The sequence below is a fragment of the Quercus lobata genome, chromosome 11 (assembly GCF_001633185.2).
Source record: "Quercus lobata isolate SW786 chromosome 11, ValleyOak3.0 Primary Assembly, whole genome shotgun sequence".
Lineage (NCBI taxonomy): Eukaryota > Viridiplantae > Streptophyta > Magnoliopsida > Fagales > Fagaceae > Quercus > Quercus lobata.
The window spans coordinates 40,369,144-40,385,920 of record NC_044914.1 but is presented as its reverse complement, the minus strand read 5'-3'; the positions used below and the strand labels follow the sequence as shown (position 1 = coordinate 40,385,920).

The 16,777-nt window shown below is 35.4% G+C and overlaps 1 protein-coding gene across 1 annotated transcript; it reads left to right on the top strand.

Moving 5' to 3' along the window:
* Positions 1-1,083: 1,083 nt before the first annotated feature.
* Positions 1,084-15,000, top strand: LOC115967831 (calmodulin-binding transcription activator 3-like). The gene is made up of 13 exons (XM_031086980.1): positions 1,084-1,541; positions 2,523-2,642; positions 6,535-6,650; positions 6,793-6,881; positions 8,430-8,472; positions 9,231-9,432; positions 9,606-9,719; positions 9,846-10,156; positions 11,401-11,958; positions 12,094-12,788; positions 13,150-13,729; positions 13,878-14,198; positions 14,728-15,000. Exons 1-13 carry the CDS (start codon positions 1,502-1,504, stop codon positions 14,836-14,838), a joined length of 3,300 nt encoding a protein of 1,099 aa, XP_030942840.1. The 5' UTR covers positions 1,084-1,501; the 3' UTR covers positions 14,839-15,000.
* Positions 15,001-16,777: the final 1,777 nt, after the last annotated feature.

The following is a 16,777-nucleotide window of genomic DNA, read 5'->3' as shown; positions in this document are numbered from 1 at the left end:
GATTTAACCTTTCGAGAAAGATTACATCTTTTTTTCGTCATGTCATTAAATTGAGTCAAAAAGAGTCAACAGAGTAAACATTGTATCAAATCTCTCAAAATGGCATGGTAATGTAAAATCAAAAAGTTTGGGGCGTTATATTTTGGGTGAAAAGTAATGGTAAAAAGGAGTAATTTAACTTTTTTCTTTTCTTTTCTTTTTTTAAATTATAAATATCAATACCACTTTTGACAATAGTGATTAGTGAGCCATCCGTTACCATGATCACAGCATCCTAGGCTACTTTGGACAATTTTATAGTTGAGAAAAATTAACAAATGCATTAAGTATATTAGTTTAACAATAAGAAATGTTTTATGGAAAACAATATTAATTTTTTGTAACTCTTTATATATGAAAAATATTATGTCCACAACAATTTGGAAAATACTAAGTGACAAGTTGTTATAGTCTGTTATGTGTAAATAAAAATGTAATTTAAGTTGTAGATTTAAATTAAAACAAGTAAAAATTTATTACCTAGAATTTATTGTGAAAATATTGTGAATATATTATAGATATAATACTTCTTTTTATACTTTTCATGAAAATGATATTAAAATATGTCTAAATGATAAAAAAAAAACAAATACTTTAAAGGCACCCCTTATCACAATCATTTATAATTTTCAAAAATTAAGGACTTGTTTGATAATTTTATTCTAATAATATTATTTAAATATTATAAAAAATACATATAAATAAAAAGTGTTTTGAACATACGTCTGATATTTATCTACACAATAAAAACAATGGTTTAAACTACGCAAACAAACAGTGTACTACTGCAGTGGTGAGTAGTGTATGCCCACAAGGGCCACAAAGTTTAAGGGTGTTTCTCAAAAAAAAAAAAACGTTTAAGGGCATTAAAACGCGTAAAGTAGATATTTTTTTTTCGCATTACCTGGCAATATCCAGCCCGGGTTTCACGTCAAGAAGACCGGAAAAGACGTTGTCACATTGACTTTACTTTCTTTTTTATCTTGTTTTTCTTTTTTCTTTTTTTCTCTTTTTATCTACTGAACTGAACTATATACAATTTTCACATGTACGAAATATGGAACTTGTTTTGTTTGTGTTGTTGTTTTTACTCTTTTTATAATTTATTATAGTACAGTATGAATTCCACTTCGGCTGCCAACTCCTATTTCCTCCGTAGGTTCCTTTCTAAAAATTCTATGCTCTCTCAAATCTGTCTCTCTATCTCTCTCACACTTCTCTACTAGAATCTTAAACTTTGTCAAAATTGTTGACACAATCTTTTGTCAATCAAACACAAACACGCTTTCTCTTTTCAATTCAACCCTTTATCCCCTCTTCAAATCAGACAAACTACTTTTTATACATATACCTTATCCCCTTTTCAATTCAAAGAGTTGTGTATCTGTTAGAAATAGTAGTGTTTGTGAAGACTGGTTTTTTGTGTGTAATGAGTTGAGGCTGAGTGACCCAGAAGGAGTTCATGGCGGAAAGCAGGCGCTACGTTCTTGGAAACCAACTAGGTGGGTTTTTTTTTCCCCCCAAAGTAGAATTGTGGGGTTTTAAGTGTTTTTGTTTTTGTTTTGATTTTATTTGATGTATACTTTTCATGGGTTTTGCTTGTTATTATGTGATTCACTAGTGAAATGCTTGTACTTTGGTGTTTTGGGGAACTTTTAGATTTTAGATTTCGAATTTCGATTGCTAACGATTTATAGGTGGTACTGTAGTAGTCATGTGCTGGGTTTATTAATGAGTTGAGATTTATTCGGGGTTAAATCTGTGTAGTGTGATAGTTTCCACTTGTCTGCACTTGATAACAAGGGAGTGTTACTTATCAATGCTAGAGCAACAATAACCAATTTAAGTTCCAAAATTTTATGGCGCGGCTAATTATCAATGCTAGAGCAATGCTCAATACTGAGCTATCTGAGTTTAGAGATAATCTTGAACTAGTTTAGTCTTGATTGGGTTGTCCACGGTGAAAGACACTAAGTTGGAACCGTGCAGATGACGCGATTGTGATCAGAAACTAATCTTTTATACTAAATGACGAGTATTTTTTTGTAGTAAAAAGGAGTTAAATTTTGAGGAGGAGATGAGTTGTCTATCTGCTTAAATAATCTATAAATGAATGTCCATACCCCAACTTAGATTCAAAAAATTTTCAGTCACTTGCTCATTTAAAATTCCTGCTGAATAATGGACGTGCATATACTCTGCATACGTGGATTGAAGATTTTTCTTTGGCACTAGCACTATGCTAGGGAAGCAGTTTACACATGTTATAGTAGTCCTTGAAAGTTTTGACCCTTTCTTACAAGGCCGTAGATTAGTTATTTTGATATAAATGGAAGATGCATTGGTATTGATTTGATGGTTTAAGTAACTATTTGTGTAAAAGTATTTATACTTGTTAGTTTGAAGCCGGCCATACTTTGATGTTTCCCAAGGATACAATTAACAATACAGTTTTTTGATGGCTATAATTTGGTGGAATGCAGATATTGAGCAAATACTCATAGAAGCACAAAGTCGATGGCTACGTCCAGCAGAAATTTGTGAAATTCTTCGAAACTATAAGAACTTTCGTATTGCTCCAGAACCTGCGAACATGCCACCAAGTATGACCCTTAACTGCATTGCTTTTGTTTGATATCAGGAACGATAGTTAGAAGTTACTTCTACCAGATATAGACAGCTATCTCATTGATATTATTGACTCAGATTTCTGGATGAACCTTTTGATTTTCTTATTTCATACCCCTCGCTGTTATATAGCTGAGATCAAGTTTCTGTTGCAACTGGTTTAATTGATGATAATTCCTCAACATTTGTCAGGCTAATCAGTTCTTTGGTATCACATTCTCTGATAAAACTTATACTATATGTTTCATCCCTATAGTTATCAGTTTCTCTGGACCATTCTGTTGCGGACTTCATATGAATGAAATCTATTTTCTCATTCTTCTGCTACTTACTATGTCCAATTTTCTCGTTGATTACAACAATTAAAATTGAGATGCTGGTTTCAGACCTTTATGGGATCTGAAACCAACAATTAAAATCGTTGATTACAACAATTTTCTCATTCTTCTTTTCCCAACTTATGATTTTTTTTTTGGGATGTGTGTAACTGATAGTCTTCCTGAAACCTTTATGGTGAATGCTGGTTTCAGATCCAGTCCTGAAATATGTTGGCACAGGCTTTACTTCCTAAGCTATGTGGCATCTCATTGCTCAACAAATAAATAAATAAAATTGTTTGAATTGATTCTACTACATATGGTATTGATTTGTGGTTAATCATTCCTTGGGATTTTGTTTCTTCTTTCACTTGTTAAGTTCTGAAAGAATTGAAGCATTGTTGATTTGTTCCACATCCAAGTTCTTGTGGCTTGTTCAGAATGCCCTATTGTTGAATTAGAAATACATTTTCTCTTCTTAACTGCAGTGGATTTGTTTGATATCGCACATAATAATTTTGAGAAATTACTTATACTAAATAACTATAGCTATCTTGATAACATTATTGGCTTGGTCTGGAAGAACTTTACATTTTTCTTATTTTTTGGGAAGTCCTCTAGAGATATATATATATATATATTTTTTTTTTGGATAAGCAATTTATTACAGGATTTATATATAAACAATGATAGTCCTCTGGAGAGTTTTACATAAGCTTTAACCTCCTGTTTCTGCATCTATTTGCGTGATCCTGTGGACTGCAAAAAAAAAAAAAAGTCCCTTTTTTGGTAGCTGAGATCAGGTTCCTTTTGCAACTGCTTTAAGTGATTATAATTCTATATTTGTGAGCCTAATCACTTATCTGAACTACGGTAACATGTGATGCCATCATGCTAATTTGGTGAACTTTCCTTACTATTCTAGCCCCACCACTTCCACCCCCCTTCCACCCAAAAAATAAAAGTGTCTTAGCATGATGGGTAGTTTTGTAAACTTTCTTTCATGATCTTCTCACATATCTCAGCATTACTCAATCAACAATTAAATCGAAACTAATATTACCCTCCCACACTGTCAGTATATAGATTAAATAAGTCTGAGATATGCAAATTGGTTTCCTTCTATCAACTCATATTCTGCAGTATCATCTACGGTGTACATTTTATTAACAATTTCCTAATTGCCTATCGCCTATAACAATTAAAATTGGAAATGTATTTACTTTAGACATAATTTTCACAACTTATTTGTTTATTTGACATGTGTAAGCCATAGTCTTGAAAAAACCTATCATGATAAATGCTGGTTTTAGACCTAGGCCTGAAGTATGGTGTTGATTTGTGATTTCTCATTCATTCCTTTGGAGTTTGTTTCTCGTTTCACTTGTTCAGTTTTGAAAGAATTGCAGCACATTATTTATTTGTTTCACCTTTAAGTTCTTATGGCTTGTTCAGAACATCCTGTTGTTGTTGAAATATCTCTCTTCTTAGTTATCCTTATTGTTGAAATATTCATGTGTGAGTTGTGCGATTAGTTAAGTAGTGAAGTACCGCATTGGATAATAATGACAAGAGTGAGTAGTTAATATACATAAAATTGGCTAAAGCTTTTGGGTTAAGTGACGTCTCTCTATGTTATATTAACTTCCCAATTTGAGTCTCCTCAACAAGTGGTATTAAAGCTGATGGTTTGATTGGGCTAGTGTTTGTTAGTGGGTCCCAGCAAGTAGAATGAAAGACTCCCATGTTATCTCTAGCCATGATTGAGTAAAAGGCTCTACTAGTGTTGAGTCAAGGTGATTGTGCATGTCAATGGCTCCCATAGTTGTGCAAGGAAGACTGTTAGGTTCGCTCCACCCAAAATTAAGTAAATGACACTCTATTGCATTAGACTTGATGGTAACGCAAGGCACCTGGACTGTTAAGAAAAAGGCTTCCGTTCAAGAGAGAGACTGACCAACTTGTTACCATAAGTGATTTGCTAGAAGGGAGTTGTAGGGTCTGTTTGGGATCCACTTATTTTACTGAAAATGAAAACTTTTTGTTGAAACTACTGTAGATAAGGGTAAAAGTTAGCTGAAATAGTACGGTGAGACCCATGAATAGTATCAAAAAGTGCAATGGGGCCTATGAATAGTAACAAAAATAAGCTGAATAGTAAAATAAGCTAGCAAAAAAAAGCTATCCAAACAGAGCTGTAATATTCATGTGTGAGTTGTGTGATTAGTTAAGTAGTGAATCTCACATAATAATAAGAGTGAGTGGTTAATATAATATAATTTGGCCCAAACCCATTGACTTACATTTTTTGGGTTAAATGGTGTTACTATATGTTATATTAGTATCTCAATTTGAGTCTCCCCAAGGTGATATCTCCTCATCACTTATAATTTAGTTCCCTCTATTTTCCAGGTTTTTTTAATGAACTTGAGGCTCCTTTGTTGCCTATATGGGTGTTTTAGAGAGCCAGAAGCACATGTTGAACAATGCAAATTATCTCAAATTCCAAATTTTGGAATTCCTCATTGAAAAGTAGGGAATGAAGGAGGTTCAATCATTCCTATATAAGGGTTGTAATTTCATATTTCTAAGAAGAGAGTAATAATCACAATGGATCTTTATATATAGGCCTTGCTATTGTGGAAAAAATATGCTGCATTGAAACATATGCATAATGTGGTATTCTTTGGAAGCTAAAAGATGCATAGTAGCTTTTGGGGGTGAAAATGCTTGCCTATGTGAGTTGTGTGTAATTTAAGTGCAATAAGTTTTGAGTTCGTGATGGTATTAAGTTTGTGAGTTGGGATTGAGTCTTGACTTTGGTGTAATGGGAGGGTTGGTTTATGTAGGCGAGGGTTTGTGTTTAAGTTTATGACGTGGTTTGTGAATGTTAGTCAAGTATTAGCAATCCTTGTTGATACTTATCAAAAAAAAAAAAAAAAAAATACTAATCCTTATTGATTTTTTTTTGACAGGTTTATTGATAGGAAAAGTACAATGTATTTACAATAGTAAACTCACTGCACTTGAAACGAATACAATCAAATCAATTGGAAGAGCTAACAGAAATAAGGAAATTAGACATGGAAATACAATGCATAAAACCCCAAATACGATACCACTCAAATAAAGTCTTAGCTAGCAAAGACTTCAACAATTATATAGGTCTCTCAATGTCCTCAAATTTTCAGGCATTGCATTCCTTCAATAGTAAACCTTATTGATGATAATAGATTTTGATTGGCATGACATGGATGTAGGCATGGAGTCTCGAATTATGTTAAATTTTGTTGTCTTGTGTGGATGTTTGATTTAATTGCTTATATGGGTGTTCTTCTGCTAATCTCAAGCTTTACTTGATGGTATCTTCCATGATTACAACGTAGATTATGTTAGCTCATAAAAATCAACATTTTTTTTAATTGTAGTTTTAGGTACATTTTAAGGCCTACTAAAAAAAAAAAGGCACTTTTCGAACACTTTTTTTTCTTAATTTTTTTGAAGTATACTTTAGAACATATATTCACATAACATGTATTTCCAATTTCAGATGGTTCACTTTTTCTTTTCGATCGGAAGGTTCTGAGATACTTCAGAAAAGATGGCCATAATTGGAGGAAGAAAAAGGATGGAAAGACAGTAAAGGAAGCTCATGAGAGGCTCAAGGTAGGCACTAGACATCATGGTTTTGTTTGCTGTTTGCTAAATCTTAGGGTTATGGTTCATTCACATTTAGGGTGTGATATATGTTAAAGGATTCTTTGTGTTTCCTGATTAACTGTGTAGAGAAAATTGTACTTCCTTACAGGCTGGAAGCATTGATGTGTTGCACTGCTACTATGCCCATGGAGAAGACAATGAAAATTTTCAAAGACGCAGTTATTGGTTACTCGAAGAGTGAGTATCTGAAGAGTTATTTGCGTGGTGTTAAGCAAAATTTTTTGTTTGAATTTTAGCATTTTGCTCTATCGGTCTATCTTCTGTATGTAATTATCTGTGTCTCGTAACAAACTAGATGATGTAATAATTAATCTTCTTTGTTCTGCTTTTTGATGAATACTTAAAAGATAATGGAATGTTCACTCAATTGATCTTAGAATATTATGGCTTGTTTTAGTTTCACACTTTTTGGCTTATGTTTAAACTCTGACATTAGTATTAATCATTGAGAGACCAAAGTTTATTTTTATAAAATTTATAGAACTGTTTGTTGCATTTATTTTGAGAAAATTTTTCCTAATTTGGGGGTTTCGGATGAGGATTTTTTTTGTTATTCTTTTTCTGGCCTTGCAATGAATTGCTTATTCAGTGAACAAAAAATTGTAAGGTTCGCTGCTGTACTCTCTTTTGGCTTGTTTGGATTGAGGCTAATTTCCGGCTAACTTTACTCTACTCTACTCTACTCTACTCCGTTTCTCTCTCATAACACACGTACACATAAAACACAAGCAGACACACTATACCTGCTTCCATGATAACTATTTTTTCCTTTTCTCTTTTTATGTCTAATGCCATTTAGGATGGAAAAAGGATGTGCAAGTAGAGAAATCAAGTGAGTAATAAGAAAGTCAAAATCAATTGTTTGCTTCAAATAAAATCACCATTAGACCCTCTGATTGTGCAAGTATACAAACTTAACATCTAGTGGATTGTTTCCATTTCCAATTAACTAGGCTCCAAATCACTCATAATAAATCAAAACACTAATAAAGTAAAGCTGGAAATTAAGCAAAATTGTAAAAATTCCTAATAAATTAGAGAACCAACTACTACCAAAATCAACCACAGTTTCTGAAAAAACCCATGGACATAACTAGAAGCTGTGCTTTGAGCAGCAAATTGGATTCTTCTTCACATGCAAGGGGAAGTCAAAACATTGGAAGCTGCAAGAGGACGAGATGCAAAAACAACATGATCTCCACCCTAGAAATCCTCTGTGCTCTCTAAAAGTAGGAAACAAGAAAGGCTGTCTTCCTGACACTTGGAGAAAAAAAAAATACTCAAGAAATCCTACAATCTGTATTGAGTCCAGACACAGTTAACAAATTTTGACTACGACAATTGACAATCAACAATTTTCCTCTTTGTTTTCTGTTTTTCCTTTTGGCTTTCCACTCATTTGTTGCAAAATCCAGAGAAGCTATTCTAGTATTGCCAAGCCTCTAGCCATGTTACTATTTATTTTCTATCTTTTCAGTTTTCTCTACTTTTCCCCCAACATGGATTTATATCAATGGTCTTCAGCTTAAAGGCATGTGAATGAATTCACAATATTTCCACTTCTAGTTATCAACCAGTCTTGTGCCACCGGTATTCTTATTGATTCAAAATGCCATCAGGCTTGCATAAATAATTGCCACTTCTGTTTCTTATAGTTTCTATATTTGAAATGGCTTTTGGTTTGGGTTTCTCTTCTGTTGCTTACCTAATTCACTACAACTGCAGGGAGCTCTCACACATAGTGCTTGTCCACTATCGGGAAGTAAAGGTAACTCATTTTTTTTACCCTTTATTTTGTATACCCGTAAAGTCAAAAATGGGTAAACTGTGAATATAGTCCTTTGTGACATTATTAACTTCACTATCTCCCTAGTATTTAAATGATTCTTCTAAGAAAGATATAATCTAACCTTTCCCATTACACAGCTTCTTTGATCCATGGTGGTGGTTGTGGTATTTGTGTGGTATGGTGTTATTTTTTAAACTTTCACTATTAGTGACTCTTAGCTTTTCAATAACAAGAGGTTTATAGGTAATACCAAATAATATTTTGAACCTTGGTTGCCAATGAGCTCTATCTCTAATGGCACTTCCTCTGCCTATACGATGCTCATGCAGTTTTAGTCATATTTGCTATTTTTTGTGTTGTATGCTTGTTATTACTTAAGTTCAGCTTTGATGCCCCTTGTAGATTGTTTGGAAACAGATTTTAATCTCCTAATTACTTCTGTTCCATATTAAAATTTTGGGAAATATATACAAAACCCTCCTATTGTTTTCCCTTAAAACACGGAATCCCTTTAAGGTTTTGAGTGTAACTTAGTTACATTTTCACATAAAACAATACCGTAGGGGTTTTTGTGTTATACTAAAAATGCCCAGGGGGGTTAAGTGTTAAAACTCAAAACTTCAGGGGGTTCCATATTTCTGTAGGGGGTTTTGTGTACTATTCCTTAAATCTTTATTTACATTAAAAATATTTGTACATTGAGTTTATATTCTTTCAATGTTTTCCAACTTGATCAGGGAAATAGGGCAAGTTGTAACCGCATTAAAGAGACTGAAGAAGCTGTTCCCTATTCCCAAGAAACTGAACCCAATTCTGAGATAGATAGCTCTGGGTCCTCTTGCTTTCATCCGAATAATAACCAAATAACTTCACAAAATACAGATACAACAAGCCTCAACAGTAGTGCTCAGGCATCAGAATATGAGGATGCTGAATCAGGTAGGTTTGTTGTTTTTATGCCTCAGTTTTTGTTTTAACTATAAGCTGCTAATGTTACTTCACAAAGAAGATTCTATACATGTTTGAGGATGATCTATCCCATGATTGTTCATTTTCAGCATGTTCTAAATATTGTTTAATTACATTTCTGCAACTCAATGTGATATGTGCAGCCTGCAATTACCAAACAAGTTCTGGATTCCATTCTCTCTTTGAATTACAACAGCCCATGGTGGAGAAGATTAATGCCGAACTCACTGATCCTTATTTTCCTGGACCAATTTCAGGTGAAGTTGTTTGCTTTTATTTTTCAATCTATTTTGCATCACTAATATATAAAGGAATATTAATATCCCTGATTTTAATCTGACATGGCATATGAATTTCATTGTAATACTCTAAACAATTAACAGATGATTATCAAGGAAAATTTTCAACCATATCAGGAGTGGATTTTGCTTCACTTACTCAAGCAGATAAGGCGAAAGACGGCAACAATGCTGCACTAAAAATCCTTGATTTTCCATTGTGGGAGGATGTCTTGGGAAATAATACTTCTGGCACTCAAGCTGTGACTTTTGAGCCATCATTTTTGGAAACAAAACCTGATACCACTGGAGTCCTTTCTAAACAAGAAAACCCAATACTGGGGCAGCATTTCACTAGCAACTTAGGTGAGAAGCGGGAGATTGGAAGTCACTCTCAGGCCCAAAAAGAATGGCAGGTACAGAGTTATTTACTATTTATAGTGTGTGCCAAGAGCTAATGCCTGGTCTCCCTCATGGAGAGAACCTAGGTTTGAACCCCACTCCCCCACTTGTTGTAAGCAATATATTATGTAGCATTGGTATAATGTTTGTTTGTTTTTGCTAAAATAGTGTTGAAATGGTTAGCAATTCATCATGGTAGTTTTTGAGGATCGTAGCATGTTTAGAAAATCATTTTATTTTATGTTACAAGCTGGATAAGGGAGTTTCAATTGAAATATGGTATGATGCATTTTGCGTTATTGCTTGGAATATTATGATTATAATATATTTATTGACGACATTTTCTAGGTTCTTTCTTTTTAGATACTTCCAACAACAAATTGTTGTCAATGCAAGTAATACTGATTTTGCCGGTACATTTTTGACACAGGACAAACCAAAACAATGCAACAGAAATTAAAGAACAAGGAAAATAAAGATAGAAAACCTAGGAGTCAACACCAAGGGTTGGCTAGCGTCGCCACCAAACTATTGTGACAATTTCAATTTTATTCATCAAAATAATCCCCCTTCATAGGAGTATAATTCTTTGCTTATATAGGTTACTAAACACTAATTTTAACTGACATAAGAAACCCTAATTCTAATTGACTTGGGAAATCCTAATAAAATAAAATACTAATAACCTAATTAACTACTAGAATAGAAAGAAAAAAGAAATTGACAGAAAATTACAATTGACTCCAAAATTGAAAAAAACCGAATTATATATATATATATATATATATATTGTTTTAGCTATCAAAAATGAATACTACTTTGCACTTCCTGCATCAATTTTTAGGATCTGTCATAGTAAAATTTATCAAAGAATAGATAATGATGCATATTAAAATTTGGCATCGGTATCTTGTCTATTACAAAATTGAATCATTTGGTTGTTATGCTTCCCAATTTACTCAAGTTTAAACATGCTGAGGTTGATTATGTGAAAATCTTATAATCTTTAAGTCTTTACTATGTGTCTCTTTCGGAATATATGACATTGAGGCAAGGGTGTAGCTGCTATTAGTTAATAATCAAGTTGTAATTGCAGACTGAAAGTTTCTTGCTGGTGACTTAAATTCCTAAATTTGTGTTGTACATGCGGTAGTTCCATTTTTACTATCTAGCATAGTAAATAATTCTTTATATGTTGGTTTAAGAGTTTATAGGGCCATAAGCAGTTTTCTTGTCAAATCCAACTATTTGTGTTCAGGCTTCTGAAGGCAAATGGCACTTGGATCAGAATGTGCATGCAGAATCAGTGTATGGTGTCACTTCTAGGTTTAATGAACAAGATGGTAATTGGGTCAAACTACTCAATTCTCGGGAGCCTTTCCTTCCAAAGACTGATAAGCTAGAAAATGATCCTATTCAAAGTAACCTTCAAGTACAGCTTTCAGATGCAGATCATGGATATTATCTGAAATCAAATCCAGAGATCAATATGGCCCTAGAGGGAAAACCCAACTCCTCTTTCACTATAAAGAAAACTCAGTTAGATGGCTCTCTAAGGGAAGAAAATCTGAAGAAGCTTGACAGTTTCAACCGATGGATGAGCAAGGAACTTGGAGACGTAAATGAGTCACATACGCAGTCCAGTTCTGAGGTCTATTGGGATACTGTTGAAAGTGAAAATAGGGCTGATGAGTCCAATATTTCTCCTCAAGTGCACTTGGATAACTATACTCTTGGTCCCTCTCTATCCCAGGACCAGCTTTTCAGTATTATTGATTTCTCACCAAATTGGGCATACGAGGGCTCAAAAGTTAAGGTATTCTAGGATTTAATCTTTCTTCTGTAATGCAGTTATATCAACTAAGCTTTCAAATTCGTCATCTGTTTGTCGTCTTATTTATCATTTCACTTGGTCTGGTTTTTTTTTTTTCTTCCCCCAAAACCTATACAGGTCCTGATTACTGGAAGGTTCTTGAAGAGTCAACAAGAAATAGAAAATTGCAAGTGGTCCTGTATGTTTGGGGAAGTGGAAGTTCCAGCTGAGGTTATAGCAGACGGTGTTATACGATGTCATACTCCAGTACATAAGGCTGCAAGGGTTCCTTTTTATGTGACTTGTTCCAATAGGGTAGCGTGTAGTGAAGTGCGAGAATTTGAGTACCGAGTCAGCCTTATTAAAGATGTGGATATTATAGATTATAGTGACAACACAAATGATGAACTTCTTATGCGATTTAAAAATTTTTTGTCTTTGACCTCTGCCGGCCCTCTGTCTACTGATTCTGTCATTGGAAGTGAGAAATCCCAAGTAAGCAGTAAAATCAGTTCATTGCTAGAAGGGGACAATGATGAATGGGATCAAATGTTAAAGCTTGCTTCTGAGAAGGATTTCTCTCCTGAAAAAGTACAGGACAAGCTTCTTGAAAAGCTACTGAAAGAGAAGTTGCATGTATGGCTCCTGCAGAAAGCAGCAGAAGATGGAAAAGGCCCTTCTGTTGTAGATGAGGATGGCCAAGGTGTACTGCATTTTGCAGCTGCTCTTGGCTATGATTGGGCCCTAGAACCAACAATTATTGCAGGTGTTAGTGTCAATTTCCGTGATGTGAATGGATGGACTGCACTTCATTGGGCGGCATTTTGTGGCAGGTGAGCACTTAAGATTTCTTTCTTGCTTCTTTGTAGTAGGCTTTGCCTTAGCCTATTCTTTCCTCTGCTTCCGGTGTAGAAGGCACTACATTCTAGGCTGAATCTCATAGGAGAAGGGAAAAGCACTTATTTCATGTGTAGATATTGCAGGAAAACTATGTATGTCAAGAAAACCTTCTCTATGAGAGGAAAATTAAATTCCATATAAACCTGGTTTAGGTTGATGAATGGCTTACCTGACCAGGATACACCTGAACAGCAATTGTTCCCTTGAACTTCTTGTCAAATTCTAATGATCACTTTTAACTTTTTCCTTTTCTTCTCCTTCCTGTTAACTTCTTGTTTGAACTTTCTTTATCAGAGAGCGAACGGTTGCTTCCCTTGTCTCTCTTGGTGCGGCTCCTGGTGCATTAACTGATCCAAGTCCCAAATATCCTTCAGGCAGAACAGCTGCTGACCTAGCTTCTGCCAATGGACACAAAGGAATTGCTGGTTATCTTGCAGAATCTCATCTGAGTACCCACCTTTCATCTCTTAAGTTGGACACCGGGGAAGGTGATGCGGCAGAGATTTCTGGGGCTAAAGCAGTGCAAAAAGTTTCAGAACGAAGTGCAACTCCAGTCAGTGATGGGGATTTACCATATGGATTATCATTGAAGGATTCACTAGCTGCTGTCTGTAATGCCACCCAAACTTTTGCTCGTATTTATCAAGTTTTCAGGGTGGAGTCCTTTAATAAAAAGCAGTTAAAAGAGTATGGTGATGATACATTTGGAATGTCAGATGAACAAGCTCTTTCACTTCTTGCTCTTAAGACAAACAAATCAAGACTACATGATCTGCCTGTGCATGCTGCTGCAGTACGGATCCAAAATAAGTTCCGCAGCTGGAAGGGTAGAAGAGAATTTTTGATAATCAGGCAGCGAATTGTTAAAATTCAGGTGCATTGCCATTATTGCTTATGTATGCTTGATTTATTGGCTCCTGTTTTACTCTTAGCAGTTATTCTTCCTTGTATTTATTTTACTATCTTTTTCCCTCAGTTGAGCCCTGTTCATGAAATCTAACTATTAGCTTTCATTATGAAAGGCCCATGTAAGAGGCCACCAGGTCAGGAAGAACTATAAAAAGTTTACCTGGTCGGTGGGAATTATAGAGAAGATTATTTTGCGTTGGAGACGAAAAGGAAGTGGTTTGCGTGGATTTAAATCTGAAGCACTTACCGAGGGCCACAGAATGCAAGATAAATCTTCAGAGGATGACTATGATTTCCTGAAAGAAGGTAGAAAGCAAACTGAGCAGAGGCTGCAAAAAGCGCTTGCTAGGGTGAAGTCCATGGCTCAGTATCCAGATGCAAGAGATCAATATCGTAGGCTGCTGAACGTTGTGACTGATATTCAGGGATCCAAGGTACTTTATTATTTTGATTTTCTCCTTTCTTTCTCTGAATTTTTTCTTCTCAATCTTTCACGTAACAATATCTTTCCATTGTGTTTCCTTTTGGAACATAATCTGTGTTTCTTTTAACTGTAATAGTTCTGGATCAACTCATTTTATCAGTCCATGGGGACTTTTAGCATAGTGAGTTTTGCAATGCCTCCTGTTCACATTCTTTTGGTTAGATTAGTACTTATTAGTCCAGTGAGAACCTAGGATGGATGGACTAGGTTGAACTCTAAGCTGGAAAAATATTATCTAGAATCTCAAAATATTGAAGTACTTGTTATTCAATGCTTGTGTTGACTATATATGCCATTAACCCTGAAAATGTAATATCACTTGTTACCCTATAGTAGTAGGCGCTCAGCATGTTGTTGACTTGGGAGCTCATCTACAATGGATCACTAAAATAGGATGGAGTTTGTTGGTATATTGTAATATACCTCTTCTAATCTGTTTTATATTCAAAGTCTTTCTGTACACTCTGTTGATTTTGCAGGTTGTGGGTGATGGAGTTCCAAGCAGTTCAGAAGAAACGGCTGATTATAATGATGAAATGATTGATTTTGAAGCATTCTTGGAGGATGACACTTACATGCCTTCAGCCTGAACCTCTGGTTCATTCTCTTCTCTTGTAAAATAATGTTATTAGTGGCAGTAGGAGTGGTATTATCAAATTGGGTTTGCTAAAAATACTTGTATAAATAAAAAAATCCTACTAATTCATTTAACAAAACTTAATCTTATAAAGCATCTTTGCTATCTTGCCTTATTGCTGCCGCCGCGTCTGCAAGGTTGTGAACTTGTGGTGTGAACACCCTTTGCATCATCAAATCAATTATGTATAATAATAATAATAATAGCATTCTAATTAATGAACACTTTAGCAATTTGGTTAAAAAATAATAATAATAAAAATAAACTGCCATATCAATAAATTGTAAAAAAAAAAAAGGTTATGAAGCCATCACTAGATCAGGTCAAAGAATTTTTGAGGGATGCAGCAGTACTAAACTGGATGAGAATCAAAGAGCGCAGGAAAAATGGCAATAGGGGAAGCAGTCCTCGAAGACAAATATGGGGTTTAGTCAAATCATCATTTTAACCAGTAGTAAAGAGAAAGAACAATCATGGCAGAGAAGAAAGCAAAGCAAATGGCAAAAGCCAAGCTATTCTCTGAGAATGTAGCACCTGGGGCAACATGGAGTAAGGATTGAGAGTTGAGACTCTGCGTTAAAGCAGTTCCCAATAAAAATTCTGAGAAGCATCCAGGACAAAGCTAGTTTATGCTTCTAAAAACCCAATGCAGTCTTTCGATTACATTAGCAGTTACGATGGATTGTGAAATTGGTTTCCTGTTTTTGTTGAGCATCTTTTGTTTCCTGGATCGATATCTGCCACTTTCTAGTGTTGTGAACTCTTTTATCATGGTATCAGGAAAAAAAAAAAAAAAAGGATGGTTTTACCAGGCCTCCTTAGTCCATGGCATCTTTTTGGTAGTTTATGTTGCCAATTTTCCTTTGTTGATTTTAAAAATTAAATAATTATAAAAAAGAAGAAGATATTTGTGAGGTGGCAAATTTCTTGGAACTCAACTTCCTAGTATACCTTGACTCTTGTAGAGTCAAGAATTCATATTAGCAGGATAAATTATTCCGTCTTTATGGTTGTGGGGCCCGGTCCAGAAATAATGGGCTATTCCAAATTCAGGCCCTTCCGAGGAGCGTCCTGTCCGAAGAGAAACCACATATGAAGCACTATTCAATCCCAATAACAACGAGGTAACCTTTCCGAGGAGTAACTCCTCTTCGGACGTTACGAAGTCCAGACGAGGAACTCTCCCCAGCCAACTCAGTTCACCCTCCCAACATATAAAATGAATAAAATCCAAAATATCTCATGGAGAGCTACCACCACATTAATTGCGCCCCAACCACCCTCTTGGCCGTATTAATGAGGAAATGACCCCTGAACAGTACCGCCTTGGCCTCTGCAACTCACATGGGGAGAGATGAGGGCGTCTAATGGGACAGACACTCAAGTAGATGCTTAGATGATCAACAAGTGTAAGGTTGAGATGAGAAGAGGGGAACTATATAATGTAGCGGAGTCCCTCAAAGAAGGCGACGAAAAATACTGTATGAGGAACTAAAGAAATAGAGTTATACGTGAGAGATCCATTCTTGTGTTTTTTTGTTCTCTGCAACAATGCTGTCCATGTATCAGACCGAATAGACTCACTGAGACTAAGTTCTTTGACCCATCCTCTACAAATATTTATTGTGGCTTGCGCTCTGGGCCAGGGCCTGATCAATAGAGTTTGGGCCAGGAAAATCGTGCAACTACAATTGGCGCCGTCTGTGGGAAGAACTAAAGCATCAGCTAGTGCAACGGTCGAGCATGGCAGAACTGGCTCCGCACCAGGAGGATCCTCACCAGGCTAATTCCCAACGGACACAACCCGCCGAGTCCCAGAGGCAAAATAACCCTGTCAACCCAGGCCCCAGGGGAAATCATGAGGGAAGTATGCATACTACCCGGACCAGCCA

What these genes read in the sequence shown, in the direction of transcription:
- LOC115967831 (XM_031086980.1), top strand. Translation starts at nt 1,502, where the DNA reads ATGGCGGAAAGCAGGCGCTACGTTCTTGGAAACCAACTAG. An exon ending in ATATGAGGATGCTGAATCAG is followed by an intron (nt 9,433 to 9,605) that starts GTAGGTTTGTTG and finishes TGATATGTGCAG; the next exon opens with CCTGCAATTACCAAACAAGT. An exon ending in TTTTCCTGGACCAATTTCAG is followed by an intron (nt 9,720 to 9,845) that starts GTGAAGTTGTTT and finishes AACAATTAACAG; the next exon opens with ATGATTATCAAGGAAAATTT.